The sequence below is a fragment of the Atractosteus spatula genome, chromosome 4 (assembly GCF_055471065.1).
Source record: "Atractosteus spatula isolate fAtrSpa1 chromosome 4, fAtrSpa1.hap1, whole genome shotgun sequence".
Lineage (NCBI taxonomy): Eukaryota > Metazoa > Chordata > Actinopteri > Semionotiformes > Lepisosteidae > Atractosteus > Atractosteus spatula.
The window spans coordinates 54,286,957-54,310,175 of record NC_142709.1 but is presented as its reverse complement, the minus strand read 5'-3'; the positions used below and the strand labels follow the sequence as shown (position 1 = coordinate 54,310,175).

The following is a 23,219-nucleotide window of genomic DNA, read 5'->3' as shown; positions in this document are numbered from 1 at the left end:
CGCCTCTGGATTAGTATTTTATGCCTGTCCGAACACAACATCTAAACAATGAACCTGCTCTGTCATGGCCAACCATGGCAGAGATACACACAGTCCCAAAGTCGTTAACATCTTTAAGACCCAGAAAAACTGCTACAAGACCAACAGCTGTTACTTGCCTACAGACAAATCACTTACCTAAGCCACTTACTCTCTATCACAGTCAAAACTGCTTTGAGTGTGCAAATAAATTTGGCAATATATATTAGTGGTGTGTATTTAGATACATATCTAAGATGTATATAGAACTGTATTCTCCCAGGAAGTTTCTTACTCATTACACATATAATTGTGCCTGCTGTTTAAGGGTCACAACATGCTTTGACTTTTTATAGAAGTAAATGGCCTGCATTTAAAAATAAAAGAGATGAAAGCTGAAATGGGCTAGTTCAGACAGCAGGTGGCTACGGCACCACCAGGGATGGGGGCAGGGTTTTTTTGTGTGTGGGGGCTAATTTCACCTCAAAGTGTTCCCGGTTCTGAACGCTCTTCAATGCTGCGATCCAGTCCTCCATTTCTTTGCGGTTCTCGGCGCACAGGATCAGCTTCCGGCACGGCGTGATGATCTGGAAAGGGAGCAAGGTGGCAGGGGCTTGAGTGGGGGCTCATGGGAGATCAAGGAGGGTCCAAAGTCAAGACGAAACCGAAGCCGAGCCGGTGCGCGTAACGAATCTGGCACTCCTACCCTACCACCGCAGTACACTTCACACACTTGGGGAAACGGCAAAGTGCAGAGAGAAGCACAGAATGAATTTCGACAGATGTAGCGCAGGGAGGTAGAGGCAGACTTACTTGGGCAGAAATCCCAGCTTTCTGAAACTCAACAGCAGCTTTTGAAGTGGGGGCATATTTTCAGTGCTGTAGCTCACAGGGTAATGCTGTTAATGTAGAAAATGCTAAAGAATGGCTGCCAAATATCTGTGGGAAAGGCATCCTGGGGCCGACCGGGGTCACATTCTGAACTCTCAGAGACACCCACAGCTACGCAATGCTACTGGACAGCCGCCATTTTCGCATCATATAACGAATACGAGAACGCCAACGGGACTGGAAAACGAATGCAATGACGTCACAGACATTTTTGAAATATCACAGCTTAGTATACAGATTCTTTGTACATTTGTCTTTTGAATGAAAAAATGTGCGTTGTACTTATAATACCATCTTGCCCAGTTAAGTACAGCTCTCAACATTTTCTTACGACAACAATCAGTTGGGGAAATTAAGCCGACCACATGCAAATGAATATTAAGACTCTCGGCAGTCTCTGTGTGCAAAGTTGGCTTGAAATCATTCACATCAGTTAAGTGTCCCAGGTTTTTCATGGGCATCAGCATGTTTTCCAGACGTGCTTGGTGAGATCTTAGTTTTTAATATGCACTTGGATGAACAAGTCAGATTCTGTCTACGCAGGGAAGAGTCTTGCAGAGCCTTGCTTACACCATCTTGTTCCTCTCCGAGACACACACTCTCTTCAACACTTTCAGATCTGTAGACAAACTAGCTAAAGGTGACTAGAATAACCAACACAAGAGCAACAATAGATGCAGAACCAGAGAAAGAAACATCTCTCATTTAAATGTCAGGGTATCTCTTCAGGAGCAGGGAGCCATGACAAAGCAAGTCAACCTCAGTGGGCTTCTTTGTCCTATTTTTTGTATTATTCTCTTTTTTTCTGTTTACTGCATTTTTATTTAAATGTATAATTCATGGAAATTGCCTTGAGAACACTCTGGATTGAAAGGTGCTATACAGTATAAGAAAAAAACATTTGATTGAAAGGGTTGTGGGAGTGTGGAACAAGCTACCCAGCCATGTTGTTGAAGTCGATATCCTGGCTTCTTTCAAAAAATCAGATGGATGAGATCCTTGACTCAGTGAAATACTGACAACCAAACAGGCCAGATGGGCTGAATTGCTCCTCTGGTCTGTAACCGTCCTTACTACTTAGGAGTATGTAATTTAACCTTGCCACACACTACTGGCCCTTTCCATTGCCAAGTCATCATATTTCTAAAACATACTCATGTATACAGTGATTACATACTAAGCATTACAATAAAGTAGAGTACAATAAAAGCTTTACAATCCAGCCCTTTGGTTATCTAAATGATCTACTAATCAGCACTTTCTCCCAAAGACCATAAATGACCATCCTATACTATTCAGAAAAACGTCCGATTCTTATCGGACTTATGCTTTCTGTTGTGGCTGTCATTTGGAGAGCTCAATTACATCCATCTTAGCACAGACATAGTGTATCATCTTTGCCTAAATTTTTGTTGAAATCTATTTACACCATTTGACACCCTGCTTGCAGCCTCAGTCTTGATCCTCACTGCCTTGTGTGTGTATCCTCTCTTCTGCGCTCGTTGTTGGGATTTAACTGCCTCTGTATGCTTGCAGAATTGGGTGGCGCACTGGTTAGCATTGCCTTCCCTCAGTGTTGGGACCCTGGGTTCAAATCCTGTGCTGCCATCTGTGTGGAGTTTGTATGTTCTCCCCATGCTCATAAGGGTTTCCTCTGGGTGCTCTGGTTTCCTCCCACAATCCAATAACATACTGGCAGGCTAAGTGGCTTCTGGGAAAATTGGCCCTGGCGTATGTGTCCTGCAACAGTGCAATATTCAACACTCCTAATTTCCTGTGGATGATGGGTAGTTAGGTTTTTATTGTACACAGGATTGACCGGATACGGGTGATGAAGCAATTTTACCTGCTGCATGAAGAGGCGAGTAAAAAAACAAAACAAAGTAAAATACAGAAAGGAACCAATTTTCCTACATATTGAGAAAACACCACCTTCCTGCATCTGGAAAATTGACTGGATTCAGTTAGTCTAGGTGGATTTGCTAACAGATGCAGAACCTCTTTAAGGAAGTACAGTAGCAAGATTGTTTGCCAACATTTGTTTAATCAGTGAGTATAGCACAGATGTGCAGAACTATGTTAATAGTCTGTAAGAGACTAATCAACAAGCAGGTTCAAGTGTGATGGTCTGGGAAGGAGTGTCTTGTTGCTACAGAACTCCAGTTGTAGTGATTGACGACAGTCTGCCTGCAGGGCACGACACTAAACAAGACCTGGGACCTCATCTGCTGTCCTTCCTGTGGGATCATCCTGATGAGACGACATTCCAGCAGGAGAACGCACAAGACAGGAATGTGACAGTTATCCCACACAACAGGCTTGATTCCCACTGAACATCTGGGGGTTGAGCAGTGACAATGTATGGCATCTATGGCTAAGAGACCAGTGAACAGGTATGTGCTTGTCCAGGATCTAAGGCACATCTGGAATATGGTCCAAAGCATACATTGCATTTGCGTAGCTTACATTGCTTCCTGCTGTGATATTGCAAACTATCAACTTGTGACTTTCACAGGAGATGTGTTAATCATTTCTATTGATGACAAATGTTGATCAGCATGATTAATTTATCCATGTCATGTATATTCAATGGTCAGCACACATTATATATAAAGAAAATTTTTTGCAATTCTGCTGATAACTGTCAGAAGTTGTTGCAGTTATAAGTGATAACATTCTTTTGATGTTCAGTGAATTACTTTATGGCACCTTCTGCCAGTATTCAGTATAGCTGTCACATGTTTGGAAAAGGAAAGAGGCAAGAAACTTTTAACAGCGTGGACGTCAGCATGCTAATCGACTTCCACTCTCTCCAACCGGGAGACAAAGAGCACTCTGTTCCTCAGGCTGGTAAAAATAGTCACACATCTTTCCCCAGGCACTCCGGCGTCCTGAGGAACTGTAGTGACCTCTGACTGCAGCTAACCCCGCGATTTGTGCACAGATTTGTTAGCATGCCCCTTCTCCCTTTAGAGAATGAAAAGATCTTCCACACATAGCATCTATACCGCCAGAGAGGATTACATTTTCTTGTAAAGTGGGAAAATTAAGAATGTGTATTCAACAGTGGTGTTGCGTTTCTAAGAAATCAAACAGGTTATCAGTGGCTGCTCTAATCCTGATGATGAATAAAATGTTCAGTCGCTAATATGAGGCTATAAATTTATTCTGACCTTGACTGATCAATTAGGAATCCCCACATGGAAAGGGGCACAATCTTCAGAAAATGTGAACTAATGTTCAGCGAGAAACAAAATTGTGTCACATCAACCTGGTTAGCTGGGCTGAGACTGCATCACAAGATCTGTATCGATGTCATTAAAGACCAAGGCTTCGGGGGGAAAAAAAGGTTTACATGGAGAAAGAACACACAGGACTTTGTCCACTTTCTATTATGTTCTGCAATAAGAAACTGTTTTAAGTTGTGGCGTTGTTCCACACACATTTTTACAGCTTTATAGAACATAGCATGATTACATATTAATGCTCTTGACTTAACACACAACATTAACCACACATAGAGAATGTCAAGCTCATCTGTTCTTCCACTAAACTTATTCTTCTCCAGTTTTTATACATCCTTGACAACTACTTTTACAACAGCCAAATGGCACCCTACTGGATTCTCTCGGACAGCTAATCATGACGCAAGCAAGGCAAAGAAAACGGATTCAGTAGCCAGTACCAGGATGCCTTCTGCTCTGTTACTGAACATGGGATTCGAACACAACAATGACTGGAATGAGAAGAGGAACATTGGAGCAGATGGGGAGGAAATTCGCTGAAGGAGTGACTTCATCACCGCCGGCCAAATTAGAAACCAGAAAAAAAACAGCATAAAACCTTTCCTCTGCAAGACGTCACTATGAGTACACAGGTCTTCATGCAGAGCACATTCCGTTCTACTTTCTGGAAGGAAGTCACTGAAACAGAACCACCAAAATCACCAAATCACCAGTTATTAGACATAATCAAACCCTGAACCGTTCACAGCATATCAGATCTCGGCTGCAACACCTGCAACATTCTTTAACCCGCGTTTTGGCATTGAGTGGCACGTTAGAAGAGCTCTTGTCGAGGCAAGATGAAATGGTATCGTTGTAACAAGAGAGGTGAAAATCAGACTCCTATTACAAAGCAGTAACTACGCAAGCTGCTAACCCTTGCATACTAGTAGGGAGCGCGTGTTTATTTATTATCTTCATGGGTGTGTGGAAATAAAACCACATGAAACACTTGGCCTATGTTTGTTCTTCTGTCTCATCACTACAATCTCAACGAGACCTTTCAAATTGCAAACCACGAACTGGATGAAATTGCTATGGAGAGGGACGCCGATTTAACTCCCAGCAACACAAAATCAGGCATACGTTAAGAGGGCTTTATCTGCTTAAATGGCACGTCACTATCTGTTCTTCTCCGAATGTTAAATTTAGCCCGGCCATTAACTAACGAAAGACAGCAGACGCAAGACAGGATATGCAGCAAATTAGATATTAAATAACAGGAAAGGAAGGGTTTATGTGAAGCACCACTTTAAGGATGCAGCTGGCGCAGAGACTGGCAAGGATTACTGTGATCACAGGCTGGATACAGACCAGCTCAGGCACGTGCTCTGAACTAGGTTTGTGTGCGAGGCACAAGACGTGGATATCTGAGCAGAATCTCGTCTGTACTGAAGAATCCCATCGCCTTTTTGTTTTTCAACAAACCACAAATAAAAAGTTTAGAGAGCAAAATGGACTTGCTTTGTTAGTCAAAACTCCTTGCATTTTAATTAGAACTGCCGATGAAAAGCGCCTGAGGGTCCCCAGGTGTCCCTATCTATATCCAGGAAAAAGGAGTGACTTTTCACCCCAAGTGTAACAATGTGCAAAACCAAGAAGCACAGCACATCTACTGAGATAACAGTGGATTAATGACTCCATTAATAAATGCAATCAAGTGGAAATAGCCGAGGCTCATTAATGAGAGCGATTCTTTGGAAAAGAGAACCCCCAGCCAGAAAAGGTTAAAAAAAACTGAATTACAATTATCCAACAAAAACATGCTGGGTATCACTTGCACTCTATCAAGCAGTGGAAGAGGAAACAGTACCCCACCTTCTACAATAATAGTGTTATCTTAAAACTGGCACAGTTCCTCAGTACTTCTCTCTAGAATTCTGAATTCAAACAAACATCTTAACAAAACAGTTATTTCTTCACTCCGCACATTTTACAAGGTTGTGTAAATACATACAGTATGAACATCTTTAACCTATTCAAAAGAAACTTACCTTAGCGTATCGTTTTATACAGGTTAGATATCCGCAAACATCACTACAATAGTAATGGGTGGCAGCTTAAAACAACAGGAGCACAAAATATGAGAAAAATACAAGCATTTCTCTCAACGATCGGTAATACTTATAAAAACAAAACTGGAACTGGAACTAAGAACTGCGTCAGCAGAAATATGAACAGTTCGGTAACTGGATATTAACAAAATTTCCTTGTGGATGTGCATTTATTTAAAAAAATGTTTTACTTGGACTATAATTAGAGCACTCTCAAGGAAATGTAACATACATCGGTCACAACACTGTGCCACAAACCACACCAGATTCTGCAGCACTAACAGATCGTTTATCACTGAGAGACTTTGAAGAAGGACTACTGGCATTTAAAAAGCCATCTATTACCACAGCGCACAGACTGCACCTCTCCCCCACCTTCCCTCAACCCCCCTCCACATTCCTGAAAGCTTTTTTTTTTATCCTTGCGTCTGAAAAGCATAATCAAACCTTTCTTTACCTTCGTTTACCCCTCCCTCCGCAAGCCTCATAACTATCTAGAGAGATGGTTCACCCCCTACTTTCCAAAGCCACAGCTGTAATTAACAAGCCAAGTATAGCAGAACATGAGACAATGGAATTACCTGACTGATCGCAGCAGTTTAGCTGAAGACAACAACTGCTCCAGAAGAATAATTCAGTATTTCTCCGGCAAACAAGTTTTTTAAACAAAAATAGTCCCAGCCCATCAAGTTGATGTTTTCTTTTCCCTTAGGTTTGTCAGGTAGTGCAGCTGAGCTTTCATCTGCTGAGCTAGTTTAAACTTTACACCCTAAAGTCTGGACACTGGAATTGACTCCTCCTTTATCCGGCACGGTGACTCACAAGCATCCTGTCGTCACGCCAACCCTAGGAGGGGGGTGGGGCTGAGTCCAAGGGACCCACCCACTTTAGAATTTTGAGCACTCCAAGGAGGCTTGCATATAAACCGAGGCCACACCCACCCAGACTATTACAAGCAATGCTGAGCCACTCTAAACATTTTGAGAAAGTTTTTTTTAAAGCTGATTAATAGAGAATATTACAGAAGTAGTAATAAATAAATGATAAATCATTTGGTATTCTTACTGCTTACTGGCATGCACTAAAGAAACAAACATCTTATTAGTTTTTCAGAAAACACTCTCATTGTAATCGTCAATAATACAATTTATCACTTGTACAGTACACTGTGCATATTAACAAATGATTACAATAGTGTTGTAATTATACTATTTTTCAGAAACTAATAAAGTGAAATTACTTACGAATTCATATTCTTGGGTGTACATTACCTAGTTCCGCTGAAAATGAACAATTGTTCAATGAACAAAGCACTACAATAAAACTCCCCCATCAGACATAATCCAGGGCATCGCCGGTTACTTGAATCCCATGGTCTAAAGACAGCGACAGGAAATTGATTGCATAAACACTAAATTGATGTCCATGTCAGTGCCTTTCACAAAGGTTTTTAAATCAAATTCTTGGAACCTGCACAACTTCCGTGAATGAGAGCAACGCTAATGAACAATATAAAGAAATCTTATGCAATGACCTTTCTGAATAATAGGGGCTTTTGTTTCATTTTGGCACTCCTCTTTTCTGTGAACATATTAGGTGTTATGCAACAATCTGGCTTTATTCAAAAACAGAAAAAATGTTGATAAGAAAATGAAAAAAAATGGTTTAAAATTCAGAACACTGCACAACAAAATGTTTTTGGCTTGCAAACTAAGTACAGGCATTCTTCTGCACTCCAAAACATAGTATGCTTTATATCAGCACTGATACATTCTGACAATATTCTCAACAGGATATTTTGGGTAAAACTGTAATGAAAATCTTTGGAGTGGAAAATGATTTCTGCACAGCGGGTAAAAAGTAAAAATATATTGTTGGACTTTAAAAAGGCAAGCTCATAATCGGATTATTTCGATTAGCTTTCCATAACCCATATGAAATAAAAGCACCTTATTGTTTGAAAGGAATTCAGAGGAGTTTTCAACCCATCCAACTAACAGCCTGGAATAACCCTGTTTTGCAAGACAAACCACTTTTTAAGAATATTTTAAATCATATTCAATCATATTCAATGTCTTGTACAGCAATAAACAGCAAAATGGTTCTATTTAATAATAACACTTCTGTCTTCCGCCGAAGTATGTGTCTAATATAAGTTTTTTCCTTTCCAAGGATACACTCCTGATCACCAGCTGCAAAGCCAAGGGCTACAAAAATGCAGCCTCTCATCTCCACTCTAAATATAGAGACTAGAACTTGGATGTTATTCAGGACCAGTCTCAGCTGTCCTTAAACATAAAGTGTGGGTGGCAATTTCTTTTCAGACAATGAAATAAAGATATTTGAAAAGTTTGTACAATTCAGTTGAGACTGCACTTAAAAAGAATAATCCCCAACAACCACCCCCTACTCTGACAATATTTTCCAGCTGCAACCTCTTGAATAAACTCCTCATTTCCCAGCTCCTCTGCTCTAAACAAATGGGCTACACACCTTGCCAGTGTAGCAGGTAAGAGTACTGTAGGTGTAGGCTCTGACCAGTGTCACACTGAGACAGGGATGCAAGAAAACTTGCTGTGGTCTAGGTGCTCCAGTGGAAGAATATTATAACGGAACTAAGCCAGGGAAATTAAAGACACAACCAGCTTTCAGTTTGTTAATGAAACAAAAAGGTGACCCTGCATTTCCTTGGGAGCCAATCTTATCCCTTGCATTACTGTTAAATCAGTTCACGTTGTTTATGTGACTTTGTCTCATTCACAACCGTTTTGGGTCAAAATTCTTGCGTTTCCATGGTTACAAACCGCACTGCTGCATGCGCACCGTAGTGCTTTGGGTTGCAAATTCGGACGTCGGTGAAACCCTCCCAAAAAACTTCTGGTAATTCTTTCCGAACCCGGAACAACCAGGATGTCAACTTACAGAAAGCTGTTTTCATGGGACAGCCGTTTCGTTTTGGCTTAAGAAAAACGGTAAGGAAAAAGCTGACTGGTCTCTTTTTATCTGCCCTAAGAACCGTTCAGTACATTGTTGGAGTATAAACACCAAGTATTTTAGACATTTCCTTTGGGGCTCACGATTTTAATATTAAGTACATGGTTCTTCTATGCTACAACTAGTTTTTGTCACTTTTTCATAAGCACATTTACATTAGAAACGTAACATCTGGATATAAACTTATTTCTGGGACCTGAGAGGTTGCTGTTAGTAAGTACCTAGTTATCTAGCAACTGATCAACAAAGGCTGAAATTGATGATGATACACACAACTGAAAACACATCATTTACTTTCACTCCCCTTGCTCTGCTGCTTATTATTGCCAATACTGAATTTTCGCATAAGGCACTTATGGTCCATCATTTTTCTTAAACGACATCTTATTTTACTGGTTTACTCACATCTCCACTAGTACGGGACGCCTAATGTTTGAAATCATGTCATAAAATCTACCCAAGCATGTCTTCTGACGTCTTTGGATATCTGTGTGCATCTGTGTAGGAGAATGAGATTAAGCAGCGCGAGGGATTCGCTTACATCACCAGCTGTTTCCTTGTGACCACTCCTCTTAGTTGTCTCATAATCTGCTGACTATGGTCCGTGGGGATCTGTGCTCAGGATGTTCCTTGCTTATCCAGATAGATAGGCCTAATCCAAACTGTAACGTCTGAAAAATGTTGCTTTACTGACTTGGAGGAATCACAATGTGGCAGAGAATCACGTAACGCTAACTGGTGATGTTCTGCACATGGGCAGTCATGAAATACTAATGCAGTCAGCATTACCCTTCCCGTAGTCAGGCTTGAGCTTGGCAGACAAGACCCCTTGGACAGTCAACAGGGCAGTGTCAGTTTAAACTCACTAAATACCAAATCTATGACTAAGAACTACAAGTCTTTTCTATACTTGGGAGTAGAGACTCATCTTCTGGACTCCCCCTGCCTACAAACTCCAGGCTTTCAGACAAAGGCCAGTTGAGCCCTGCTACATAATTACTTCTTTTTTTACTAAGGAAGGCCATTTTCTTCACCTGATTATGGCACCAGATCTCTTTATTTCATTCTGCAGCATCACACCATTTGTGCCCTGGACCTTGCAGCTTTTCAGAATGTGAAACACTCCGCCTGAGCTCTATCAAAGCAGTGTGCAGAAGCGGCAGAGCGGACCCATCTGGAAGCATCTCCGCCGCCACCACTCCTTGTGCAAACGGGCCCTGGCGTCAGTAAGGCAGGCTGTGACCGGGCCGGGCCGGGAGCAGGACGCAGAACTCACCGTGAAGCTGTTGTTGACATTCTTCGTGCTGGACTCCGCGACGCTTGCGTCCGTGAGCTCCACCTCATCGAAGATGATGGACTACGAGACGAAGACCACAGACAAAACGACTTTGTCAGCTCACATGGGAAAGGTGGCAAAAAGTAGGCGTTTGCCATTTGAGTACCTGCGGAAGGTCTCAGCTCTCCTTTTGGACTGACCATTTTATGGATGTCAACACTGAAAAGCGGGAAAGAGTGGAAAAACGAGGTGTTGGCTGTTGAGTCTTCTTCAAGTATGAGGGAGAAAGAGGAAAACTGTGGGGATTATAAACACATGAAAACAAAGGACATAGCAGGTGAGAAAGAGCGTCCTATCACAGAAAGAGATTTGGAAGAGGTGTAAAAAGCTGAAATCTGTAAAAGAAGAGAAAGCTCAAAATTACTCATTTATTTGGCTGAGGCTTGTATGTTTGTAAGATAAGATAAGATAACTTTATTAGCCATATACAATTTATTGCATTAGGAATTTGTCTTTTTGTAAACCCCAACGTGCTCTCCATGAGAAACACAGACAGGGAGAGAAGCTTGGGGTCAGAGCGCAGGGGCAGCCATTTATATGGCGCCCCTGGAGCAGTTGGGGTTAAGGGCCTTGCTCAGGTGCCCAACGGAGTAGGATTCCTCTGCAAGCTGCGGGATTTGAACCAGCAACCTTCCAGCCAAAGGTGCAGATCCTTAGCCACCGCTCTGCCCAGTAAAGAGACTTACATTTGCAGCCCTTTGTACATCTGGGTAGTTTACTGGAGCAATTCAGGACGAGCATTGCAGGGCAGAAAAGAAACTGAAGCTAAAAAAAGGAGTGATAGTCTAATAAACACAAAACAGTCCAATGACAGGCTTCTTTCTGATAGTTCTTTCCAGAACCTCTCCCATTCACTTTTCACACACCTCCCCCATATTTCCATTCATTTGTTCTCTCTTTCCCCACGTCTGAAGAGGACTCAACAGTCAAAACGTCTTTCGACTTCTCAGTGTGGTATTTATTTTTATCACATTCACAGAGCTACCCTGATATGTGGATTTGGTACCACTGGCAGAGTTTGTGCAAGAAGTTAATTTTTTTTGTTCTTCTGCCCATGTGTACCTTTGGTTGAACCATCTGGTTTCAAACTGCGATACAGAACACTTTGGTAACAGTTGGTCCTGGCTTTTACAGTATATTCCCCAGATCTGAATCCTTTTGACTTTTGCAAGGATTTCTTAATGACAAATTAGGTAACTTTAACCACTGGATCACTAAAGAACCGAAAGGGAGAAAATATCAGGCTTTGATGAAGGCAGGCTATCTGGCTGAAAACAACAGCTTTGTTGTTTTTTTGCTTCAAGTCTCTAATATTATTTTAAACTGCACTGCAACACTAGTATGGTTGCTTCGCCACACAAAGTTATTGCACCTACAGTATATGCAAAATGGAATGACAAGTGCTTTCCTAGAGAGCCTGGCATTCCAACAGAGTTCATGAGCTGCTACTATCCTAGTTTATCTTTCAGTAGGCTGCAATAAAAAACGAAGGAGCGGGAATTACTTCCCATGGAGTGACCAGACAACTAGGAGACGGAGGCAGGGAAGACTACCTTGGCCGTTTTTGCATAGTAGAGTGTCCGTCCTCGGAGCTTGAAGTACCGTTTCTTCCAGCGCTGGAAGGAGTTGGTCTGTTTCATCAGCATGCCCTCTTTCAGAATGGTCTGAAAAAGAGGAAGTGAAGAGGTGAGAATCGTACCACAGGCCCCATCTGAGCAGAAGACAAGTGCTGAGGATTTCACTGCTGAACTCAACCTAAATAAAAAAAGAGGTTGTGCAAACTTGAGCTATAAGCTAAAAATCACTTCGCAGAAGAATGATTTTTCCATTAAAAAATTGTTAATAATGCAGAATCTTAGCTATTTTTCTAGATTTTCTGCATTTGCAGGAGATTCTGGTATAATAGGTTTGTATGTTTCTCGGCTTTCCGTAGCTCTCCCTAATGGATTCTAGAGGTTGAATTTTACCAGCGGATGCTATCCATACAGAAATTAGCTATTGCTAAGCTGGACCTGAGGTTGCTGCTGAATTGGGCCTTTGTCTTGGTGTTACAGCCCTGTTGTTTAAGTCAGCTGTGTGCCTTGTGAGTCTTCGGCCAGAGGCTTATCTGCGTCTGCTTGTTAGACATGCTTTCGATCCATGCCAGTGGTGTCAAAATGTTTTCAAGCGCGAGCATGTGTATGCATCCCACAGACTAATGGTGAAAGCAGGTCAGGCTGTCTCTTAGTATCGTACTGCTACAGAAACACCACAGACTGTACTAGTTTACACCTCCAAATTAGCCCATCCAGCACTGCCAACACACTGCTGCTACTGTTAAAGAGCATGTCTGACTGTTGTTGACACTCCTTCTCGCTCCATCTGCGTTTTTTGTTCCATATTTAAATTCTCGTCTGGTCAAATCAATCCTGCGTGATGCCCACACCAGGCAAGTATCACTAAGCTGCAGGCAGGAAAGAGAGAGATTGCACTTTCACTGCTTCATTAGCTGTGGGTGAAAAATAAGACACAAACACCTCCCTCCCCCACAACCACAAAAATAATACAGACCCAAAGGCCAAATCCTTCAAATGGAAAAAAAACTCCACAGACTAGGTAGACGGATGACCTCGACTGACACTCGGGTTGCCAGTTCACTGATAAATGATGCACCACAGGTTTATTATTCAATGTTCGTATTACAGTCCTGCGGAGTGAATTAGAAGTGGCTGTCTAGTGATGCAGCCTCGCAACACTGTACGCAAAGGATCGTCTTTGCAATATGATACAGGCAGCACACAAATGAACACAAAAGTATCACTGTTCACACTATATAATTACATCTCGCTCTAAAAAAAGATGTATGGCTGGAATGATACATTACCCTAACGCAACGAGAGAAAGACAGACTCCTCTATATATATCTAGTGCATATTACGTAACACTCTGAAAGCAGGCACAGAAATTTGAGAGAAAGTCATCTACTTCCTCCCTGACCTCTGAACAAGTTGTACTGCCCCTTTCTGTTTCAAGTTCTCTGAAAAGGCAAGAGCAAACTCATAATGTGGTGCCATATTTACCAGCAAGACGATTAACAAAGCGCCACGCAATTTCTTATCTGCTGCTATAATTAGGCTGCTCTCTTTGCTCCCCAGCCAGGACATTTCCGTTTCCCTCTCCTCCCCCTCTTTACTTCATATCGATATTTCCTGTTGCTCAGTAACCCATTTTTAACTTTCAGGCCTAAACTTAACCCCTCCACCTAATTTTAGCACCTTAGCCAATCTGTGTCACTTCCTCTGTCAACACGCTTGGTGCAGAACGCACACCAAGTCAGAATGTACCATTGTTCTTCTGAGTCATGATCATTCAGAGTCCTTTATCAATGCAATCTATCACCTGGGGGCTTAGGCTAAAATAGCAAAGACATGTCAGCAGCAGCAATGTCTTCTGAGAGTTACAGGGCCTTTACTTGGAAAGCACTTCCTTCTTGCTTCCACCAAGGCAAAGATGGCTTTGCTGTCACATAACCAAAATAAAAAAGGGAGAAATCTAATGGGATCAGCTAAAGAACACGAGTGGATCTTTCAAGCTGGCAAAGGTGTCATGGGAGAGTTCCTGCAGCCAAGACCTACTGAAGAAGGAACAGAAGACATATTATGGGAACCTTTTCCGGCCGGGCCAGGTAGCCAAGCTGACAGATGAGGGTTTGCGCTGCGAGGGACACAAGCACACAGAAACGTCCCCTGAGCTCCGTGCTGTGTAATCCAGTCAGTAACAGGCCGGCCGTGCAACACTCTTGAGACTCAAAGCACAACCTTTACAGTGTGCAACTCAAAACTGAAGATGGCAGCACAGGCTCAATAATGAGTAACAGGGCCGCATGGAAGCTGGAACACCCCCCAGACACCTTGCCAAGTTCAGGTAACACACAAGAAGCAGTTCATAAGGATGGAAATAAGCCTCCTATTGCATAGTGGTTTGGTCCATTTCAGGTTTTCCATAGACAGGCTCTTATTAACAAAACATAAAATGTAAATATACATTTAAATTCATGTCTATGCTTCAGCAAAGTTACTCTACAACAAATTCAGCACACAGTTTTGGTGCTCGCACACATTGCAAATAAAAAAAACTTGAATCGGCTCAAAAGACTGTCTAGTAAGAGTATTCTCTTCCACCATTCCTGCATCGATAACAGCACCAGACTGACACCACTGTACACTCCTGCTCACCGATGGGGGCAAGATGCTGTCCAATGCCTTTACATCACATTCCTAAAGAAAGCACTTCCTTTAACAGATTAAAATGGAAAAGGTCATTATGAGCTCCACTCAGAAATTCACACGCCAAACCTTTCATCCCTTTGAGTGAACATAATTAAATTGCAAATCCCTTATGATCAAAGAAATGTTTAATTTTCTTTTCAAACAAAATAGCTTAATCCTTTCATGGTACAAGATTGGTACAACACATTGCAAAGCCACTGCCTTTAGGAAAGTGCACAAACCTTTATCACATTAAAGCTAAAATCTATTTTCATGGATTGCAAAGGAAAAAGGTCTGTCTTCTAAGGCAATGAACTACTATTTGTTACCATGCAGTCATCCTGTACAGTAATGTGTTTGTGGCATTATCCCATGAGGGTGAATCTGACAATCTTGTGCCTAGATAATTCTGATCAAGATTCGCCTTTTTGATAAGGATCTTACAGAAAGTACAAAATTATATTTCTTCCAAAGAAAAGGTCAGATCCAGGTGATCGCCATCTTCTTTGATTTCCCAGAGCCCCTCAAACATAAATGGTTAAAAAATACACATAAATACAGTAACATAAAACAGCCTATTAATCATTTAATGTCCAGTCCGGTTGATAACATTAGTTTTACATTACTGACATATGTGAAATCTTATGATTCTCTCACATTGATAATAGCAAATACATTCCCAGTTTATATTGAATTTCTGGATGTAGAGCACAAGGCAACAGAACACTCCCAAACCATATGCTCCAGTACAGCACACAAAATGTTTTGAAAAATAACTTAATTCAGGTGCAGATTCACTGACCTATGCATTTTAGCCAGACATACAATGTTCCTATAACTTACTTGACCACTGCACAAGTCAGAGACCTGAAAGTGTGAGTATTTGCTATCAAGCTGAATGTTACCTAACATGACTTAGAAACATACGGACTAGGAAAGATGGCAGAGGTGTACAATATTAGCTTGTATCCCAAACGTGCTTTCTTACCCTAAAGCGTTCATGCCTAGTGTCACTGACTCAAGGCTCTGCCATCCTGTGACATTATAATCATTTTTTTTTAAGATAAGATAAAAGGCAGGGATGACCAGAACACCTGGTACAGGATGCAGGCTGCAGGAAGATATTCTATAGTCCGGACTTTATGTTACAAGCAATCGAGCTGAATCCAAATGAACAGAACCCACCTCCCCACTGCAACTCCTACGATCCATGCGGTGCTCCCTGCTCAAAGTCCTCTCCGTGATACAAAAGGGCTGGTCACCCTCGCTCTGCATGCGGAAGCTGTACCACAACAACACCGGAAACTGGCCCTGAGAGTGCATTGCTTCTCCGGGCTGAGAGGGCCACTCCACACCCTACAGCCACCGAGACATGCTGTGACACGGGGCCCTGCAGCAGGAAACTTGACAGCGACGGTGCGGTCTACCCTTCCTCCTCTGTTACATCAAAAGCTTCAACTTGAAGCTCAAATGAGCTGCCTAGGAAGGCAATTAAAAATCTCAACAATTTCTCCAATGTGTGGGGTGGAGGGCTGGTGGGACTGCGGACAAGGAAAAAGGCTGGGCTCGGTACTGCAGAAACGTCACGCCCCTGGGTGCTTAAAAACTGGAACTGGAGCTGGAGCTGAAGCTGAAGGTTGTGGGTCCAAGCAAGAAAAGAGGAAATAAAATACATGCATACACGTGTAAGCACAAATCTAGGTATGTATTAACAGAAATCGCTCTGGTGGGTAGCTGTGTCAGCATGCACAGGCTGCAAAGGAGCAAGTAAAGGTTTATTTCATGCTGAAAAAAGCAGAGGAAACAACTTTTCGGCTGTGGAGCCTTCTTCGGGTGTGATGAAGAACATCGTCACAACCACACCCGAAGAAGGTTGCACAGCTGAAAAGGTTGTTTCCTCTCTTCTTTTTCAGCATGAAATAAACCTATTATATGTATTAACAGATACACATGCATCTTGTACATATTCATAGACATACACTGATCAGCACTGACAGTGGTTTTGCAGTAAAGCAGAGCTTTTGCTTGAAGACTTTGAACATTTCTGTGCTTCAATCCACAACAGGCAGTCAATCGTACATCTTTAGAACCCAATCAAAAGCCCAATGGGGACTTGAAATGTAAAATTCCCAAATCTAACAAAAAAGGCCGACTGAGATGATCCTGTGCCAGAGGGCTATATGCAGTATTCGGGGAAACACCACTTGCTTTTTAAAAAAAAAAACTTCTACACTATAAAATCAAAGTAGAAAACATTTTTTTACATATAAATGGAATTTCATTTGAAATTCTGAGTGGTTCTCGAAAAACATACAGAACAGGAGAAAATGGGACACTGTGTTCTAATCACAGGCAGTACTAAAAAGAATAAAAAGTAAAAAGGGTTTCAAAACTGGACTTCAGTCCTGACTGGACACGTTCCAAAACATGTGTGAGAATTATTAAGCAACTTCTTCCGAATGGACGACACTGTTCCATTAGCTTGCATTAAGATCTTCTCATTTAGCACAGGATGGGTACACTCGTTAGTCGTTCATTCGCATTGCACAAAAATAGGCAGAATGATTAATCCCCGCCGAAAACAAGCATTACAACAATAATAAGACAAGGCAGCAAAGTCCATGAGGAATGCGCATACCATTCCCAGGCCTGCGCTGAGACTGGATGATGTTTTATAACAGGGACTGGCCCCTCGTTGTTCTTTATTAATGGACTTACGGGGGCGTTGGAGCACGATGACTGAAGTCAAGAGATGGTAACAAAGTACTCTTTTTGTTACCGCATACATCGCACAAGATACAGCGTCTTTATTCGAACTGCATACACACTACGACGGTTACAGTCCATCCACATCCATACCACTGATACCCCATTCCCCAAGCGGTACATTTAAGTACACCTGGAACCCCCAGATTCTTTAAAAAGACATTTGAAAACGTATATTCCCTGCCGCATAAACTAATATGTCATCGTAAGCCTTTACGGTCGACGCTGCAGTAGAATGCAGTCCGCGTTATGCTCACGGCGTTATTAGCCCGAAGACCCAGGTTAAGGGTTAATTTAATTTTATACACTGGTGCCTGAGAAAATCTTTACCAGCGCTAGTTCGGGGTTTCTTGCAACCTGTAGAGGAGCTACCGCCGCCCCCCGGCACTGTCGCCACAGCAGCACCGCTATATTCAATATCGACGGGAAGAGTACACAATGTCTTAACTTGTCCGTACCCCAGTTCAAACACTAAATGCAAAATAGCCGCGGTCAGAGCTTTGCTCTTATCGGCACGGAATCGCCGCCAGAGCCCCGGTCTCTCAATCATTAACCGGTGAACCGGCGAGGGAGACGCAGGGCTCGGCTGCAGAACCGACAAGCAGCTATACCGGCGTATGTTTCAGACACCGGCGACACAACGACTCCCGAAGCGCTCTCATTGCCAAAGACATCTAGCTAATTTACTTTTCCTTCGGCGCAGGAGAAATTAACACGAGAGACAGCGCAAAGCCCCCTTTCCCCACGCGTAGCGGTGGCTAAGCTGAAATTGCGGTTAAAGCACAACGGTCTCTAGCCTGACTTCGGGAGCGAATCAAATGGTTCAATGTAATTGTGCGTACAAAACATGTTGTAGAAGCACAGTCCCCCCCGCTCTGTGACCAAAATACAAATAAAGAAGCCTGGACAGAATATTTAACTAATTTAAACATTGCACCTCAATGAGCGATACTAAGAAACATAATTAGATTGGCTCCGGCAAAGAGACCTTTCATGCGCTTCTGGATACGGGACTCTGTGCACAAATCCACACCCCCTATGAAAAAAAAATCGCACAGCCAGCACCGAAAGTTACACAGAGCGGCAGGCAGGCCTGAGATCCCCCTATGCAAGGAGGAAAGGAATGGGAAACACCGAGGCATCCCCCCGGCCTGTCCTATATGCCGCTACAACACTTCCCCGCTCTGTGTCCATTTTGATGAAGTACCTTGCTTCGGATCTGGCCGGAGGTGGACACTTTGCGGATCAGTTTCTGCGGAGATCCGGGTTCCTGCTCCGGCTCGCTGTCTGACGATTCTTCCAAACACCTGGCCGCGGCCTCAGCTCCAGCCGCCGCCGCCATCCTGACATGCAACCCGGGGACTGAAAACCACGGGGTGTCGGCGCCACCGGGCGGCAGCACCGCAGACTCTCTCCGGCTTCGTTCACTAGCACCGTGTAGCGGACACCTGTGGAAATGTGTGCAGTGTAGCCGGTGAAGTCAGTCAGCCAGAGAAGCAATTTCAGTCATAAATGTTTAATTAGCAAGTCCTTCTATGAAATGCAGCTTAAAAAATAAGCGCCGAAATACGAACAAAAAATCAAATATATTTACAATACTATATTGTTTTCTGCTTGTTTTCTTTTTTTTTTACCAATAAAATAGTTTTTAAACACGATTATTTTCAATTACATTTTTTTCAAAAAAAATGTTTTTACTGCAAAAAGACGAAATATGGATATTAGAATCCCAAGGTATCGCTAGTTGTACAATATTATTTGAATGTAGCGCTTGAAAAAAAACAAACCTCAACAGTGTGTTGAAGTGCAGAGCAGCTTCTAATCTAAGTGTAGCGAGTCCAAATTTACTGAACGATATTTTTTTTTGCCAGCGTTCCTATTCACTTTTTTATTAAAAAAAACATTCTGAAAACAACGCGAGGTCAAAAATTACCCAGTAAAGGTTATTTAAATGTTTTCGTGCCAATTTGAAGTATTCCAAAATGTAACTATAAATCCATAAAATGTTGTTTGAGGCAGAAACACCAATTCTAGACGACAGACAGCGATTCCGGAATAACTGGTCAGGATGAAGACAAGGGTATCACTGCAGTAACTGAAATCAGTCTCCCCAAATTCAAGGCATTGTTGAAGCTGTTCTTAAGGCTGGTACCCGTATGTCTCTGCACAGATCAAAAGACTAGTATGGAAAAGAAGAAGTCAACAAACATTCTTGAGTTCTTCTGTTCTGGTGTTGAACAGACAAAAAAAAAGCAACAGTGTAACTATGCGCAGATCATATTATGCAGAAATCTGAATTATTTCAAAGACGTGTAAAACGTTTAGGCTGCTGGAAATTTAAGTTGATGCAGCATGGAAACCAAGGTCATAGGTCTCATGGTTTGACAACCATACTGGGTTCTTCAAGAATTTTGGACAATTGCAAAATCACTTGTGGGAAAGATATTAAACCTAGGCCATAGAATGCTATATTGGCCTCAATTTATATTTCTTCAAGAGAAGTGGTTGGTCACATTGATTCACAAAAAATATTACTCATCCTCTTCTCTGATACTGTTGACAATGCTTAACTTTCTACTCATAACCTCAGCCAAATTGTCTGTTTCATTTGTTTGAGGGAAATAACTACAAAAAATATGATCCTCAGGAGCCAGTCAATTTTCAGTTGCAGGCAGTTTCTATGTATTTGAATGTATTGTAGCACTAATTTAATCTGGTAGACTATCACAGACTCACAGAAAGTCATAGAGTGGAAGAGGCCTATAGTGTATGATATAATATTCCAGCTGCATTCACCTGATCTCAATGTTCTTGACTATGACCTTTGAACTCTCCTTAATGTCACATGCAAAACTGCATTATGAATGCATAGAGCACATAGGGTCATGGTTACAATGGGACACATATATGAAACTATGTTCTATGAAAAAAAGGTTTTGCATGTAGTCTGTGAACTCTAATGAGAGTTTATAATTCATTATAAAGTGATGACAATGTCATGATTGCAATGGAGTACACACAGGATCCCATATACACTCTATCCAAAAAAGCCTTACCTTTGACCTTTGACCTCCAGGCTTTATTAGCATTATAGCAAATTTATGTAAATGTATGCACGTTGCAGTGTTTGTCTTTGCTACAGTTTTGTAAAGTTGGAAACCATCAGTGGGTAGTAGAGATCATCACCATGTAGGTCAAGTCAGCCTCTGATCATTGTTGTTTTCAGCTATATTTATGATTTATTTTTCCCAGTATATCACAACACTTTGCTAAGTGCCAGAGCACCAGGAAGAGCTAAGGAATCACAATCCATGCAGCTCCGAAGGGTAGGTGTTCACAGGGTTGCAAGTGTGTCATAGTGGGTTGAAGATGGGCAAAAAGGTGTCTTCTGTGGTTAAACATGCACTAAAATGAGTCAAACAATCCTAAACCCTGAATGCAAGAATTCTGTCCTTTTTTAATATGTGGTTTCCTGATTTTTATTTGACCATTCAAACAGGTATTTCACAGAGTATTAAAAAAATGTAAGACATTACCAGGTTTGGACCAATGTTGGAAAGACTGGTACAGATTGAACAGCATCATGGGAGATGAGGACAAACCCTGTTCAAATTATAGTCCTTACAGCTACTATTAAATTACAAAAAAACTGGCAATTTGTTTCATTTGAAAAAATGTGTTTTTTGTTTCCCAAGTAAGACATATCCGGTAACGGGCCAATTTGAACCATAAGGTACAAAATGCTCATAACTTACTAAAGACTGGTTGACAAGTTTCAGCTGAAGTAAATGAATAACCTGCCAGACCTAATCCTGTCTTGTTACACCGCCTCTCTAAAGGTCTGCACTGTTGTTGCCTCCTTGACCTTTTGAATTGATATCAAATCTGTGTTGCGCTGTTTCTTATCACTCGGCTGTTTAAATACAGGGGAACTATTTTGGTCTGATACATTTGTACAGGTCGCTTTTCACAGAACCACGCATATGAAATATGTGCACACGTTGACAAGACCTCCACATACCACACCATGTACATGCCATGCAGACACAATTTATTTTTTATTAGTCTTTTTTATACCCCTCACACATCAAACATTGTGAGTGATTGCACTGTGGGAGTTTGTTTAGACAGGCAATCAGAACAGCTTTGAAGTAACACTGGGTCACTCTGAACGAGGTGCTCATGCTGTGCAACCTTTGCATGATGAAAACTGGCATCTAAAAACTAGTAAGGCTGATAAATAATACAAGAACATGATCTTTGAAGGTAAATATCAATAAGAACACCCCCCACCCCATCTAAGGCTCATGGATAAGCAAGGAACAGAATGACCTAGGACATTTATAGGTATGAAAAATAATTAATAACACCCCTCTGTACCCATAAATGCACACATGCACACAATTATAGTTGAAGTAAAATATTTCTTTAATCAAACTGAGAACGATACTTCCCTAGAATTATGAACAAGGTGTAATGCAGATATCTTGTTTTTATTTGAATAACTATTGTAATAGTTCCCACATGACTGTTTTGTAATTAGAATGCCTTAAATGTTGCAGTCAGCATTTATATGTGAGATCACTGTATCACACTATAGGGCACCAAAGCATACATTTAAAATGGCACACTCTCAGATTTGTGACTTACTCATCACATACTGTACAATGCTTTGTTTTGCATTTTTTAAAATAAGAACTCGACACTCAAGTCTCAGCTCCATGGAACAAGAGCTGAAAAAATGAATGAAGATCACATTTTGAAGTTTCCAGAAGACAAATAAAGGTTTACATTATTCCTGGAGAGTCCCAGTCCAGTAGGATTTTTACTGTAGGTGGCCTTCAAATCAATTTCTAAAGGCTTGGAACAATTTAACTATGCGTAATTAAACAAGTGGTGTGTTCATCCAAATAATTAAGAGATACATTGGAACACAAATCAGAATATCCTTCAACCTTCTAGGTCCAATGTTTCACTGAAACATTAATAACTTTGTCGATCAATTGCTTAAATAAACACACCTAGTTTTTAAATAACACATGCTCTGGGATGACTTCAACTGCATTGAAGATTCTTAGGACCAGTTTTGGAGACTCTTGTTAGCTATACACTAATTCAGAAGGGGAAAAAAATTCAGCAAAAATATAATGGATTAAAAACCAATAATATCAGTATGGCAGTGTTCTGATTTGTAATGTGCTTGAACTGATTTTAAATCAACCTGATTTTCAAAGTCTATATTGCATTATATAATCTATTATTAAGACTTCTATACAGAGCTCTATGGCAATCCCTGTCCCAGGGGAGCCACACCTGCTGCTTTTTTTATTTCCAGACAGACCCTCCGTTACAAAATTAAATTCTCAAGTGACTTTATAAGAGGATTAATCTGAACTCTTTGAACATTTTCAGCTCTAACACATGTTGGACGTTAACTGCTTCATTACGTAAGTAAAATAAGATCCCAAACTGTTCACTAGAGCTAAAAGTATTACAATCAATCTGTTTCTTCAATTAAGGCATTAATTAGGCAATTAAGATCAGTTAGAATAAAAACCAGATCCGAGGATTGGGAACCCTGGGTCTTTATGACAAATCTACTGTCCTTTCAGATCATAGGATAGTATGT

The 23,219-nt window shown here is 41.4% G+C and overlaps 1 protein-coding gene across 2 annotated transcripts in view; it reads right to left on the bottom strand.

Annotated features, from left to right (window-relative positions):
• The window catches only part of dgkd (diacylglycerol kinase delta), a 38,251-nt gene extending 26,011 nt beyond the window's left edge, over positions 1-12,240 (bottom strand). Inside the window, exons 1-3 of one of the 2 annotated variants that reach the window (XM_088913999.1) lie at positions 12,131-12,240; positions 10,518-10,598; positions 501-605 (exon numbers count right to left, since the gene is read on the bottom strand). In XM_088913999.1, coding sequence (XP_088770125.1) covers positions 501-605; positions 10,518-10,598; positions 12,131-12,223 — 279 coding nt within the window. In that variant the 5' untranslated portion in view covers positions 12,224-12,240. Of the gene's footprint in view, positions 1-500; positions 606-6,828; positions 7,026-10,517; positions 10,599-12,130 lie in introns of those variants that run through there. The other variant, XM_088913998.1, reaches the window with a different exon arrangement.
• Positions 12,241-23,219: the final 10,979 nt, after the last annotated feature.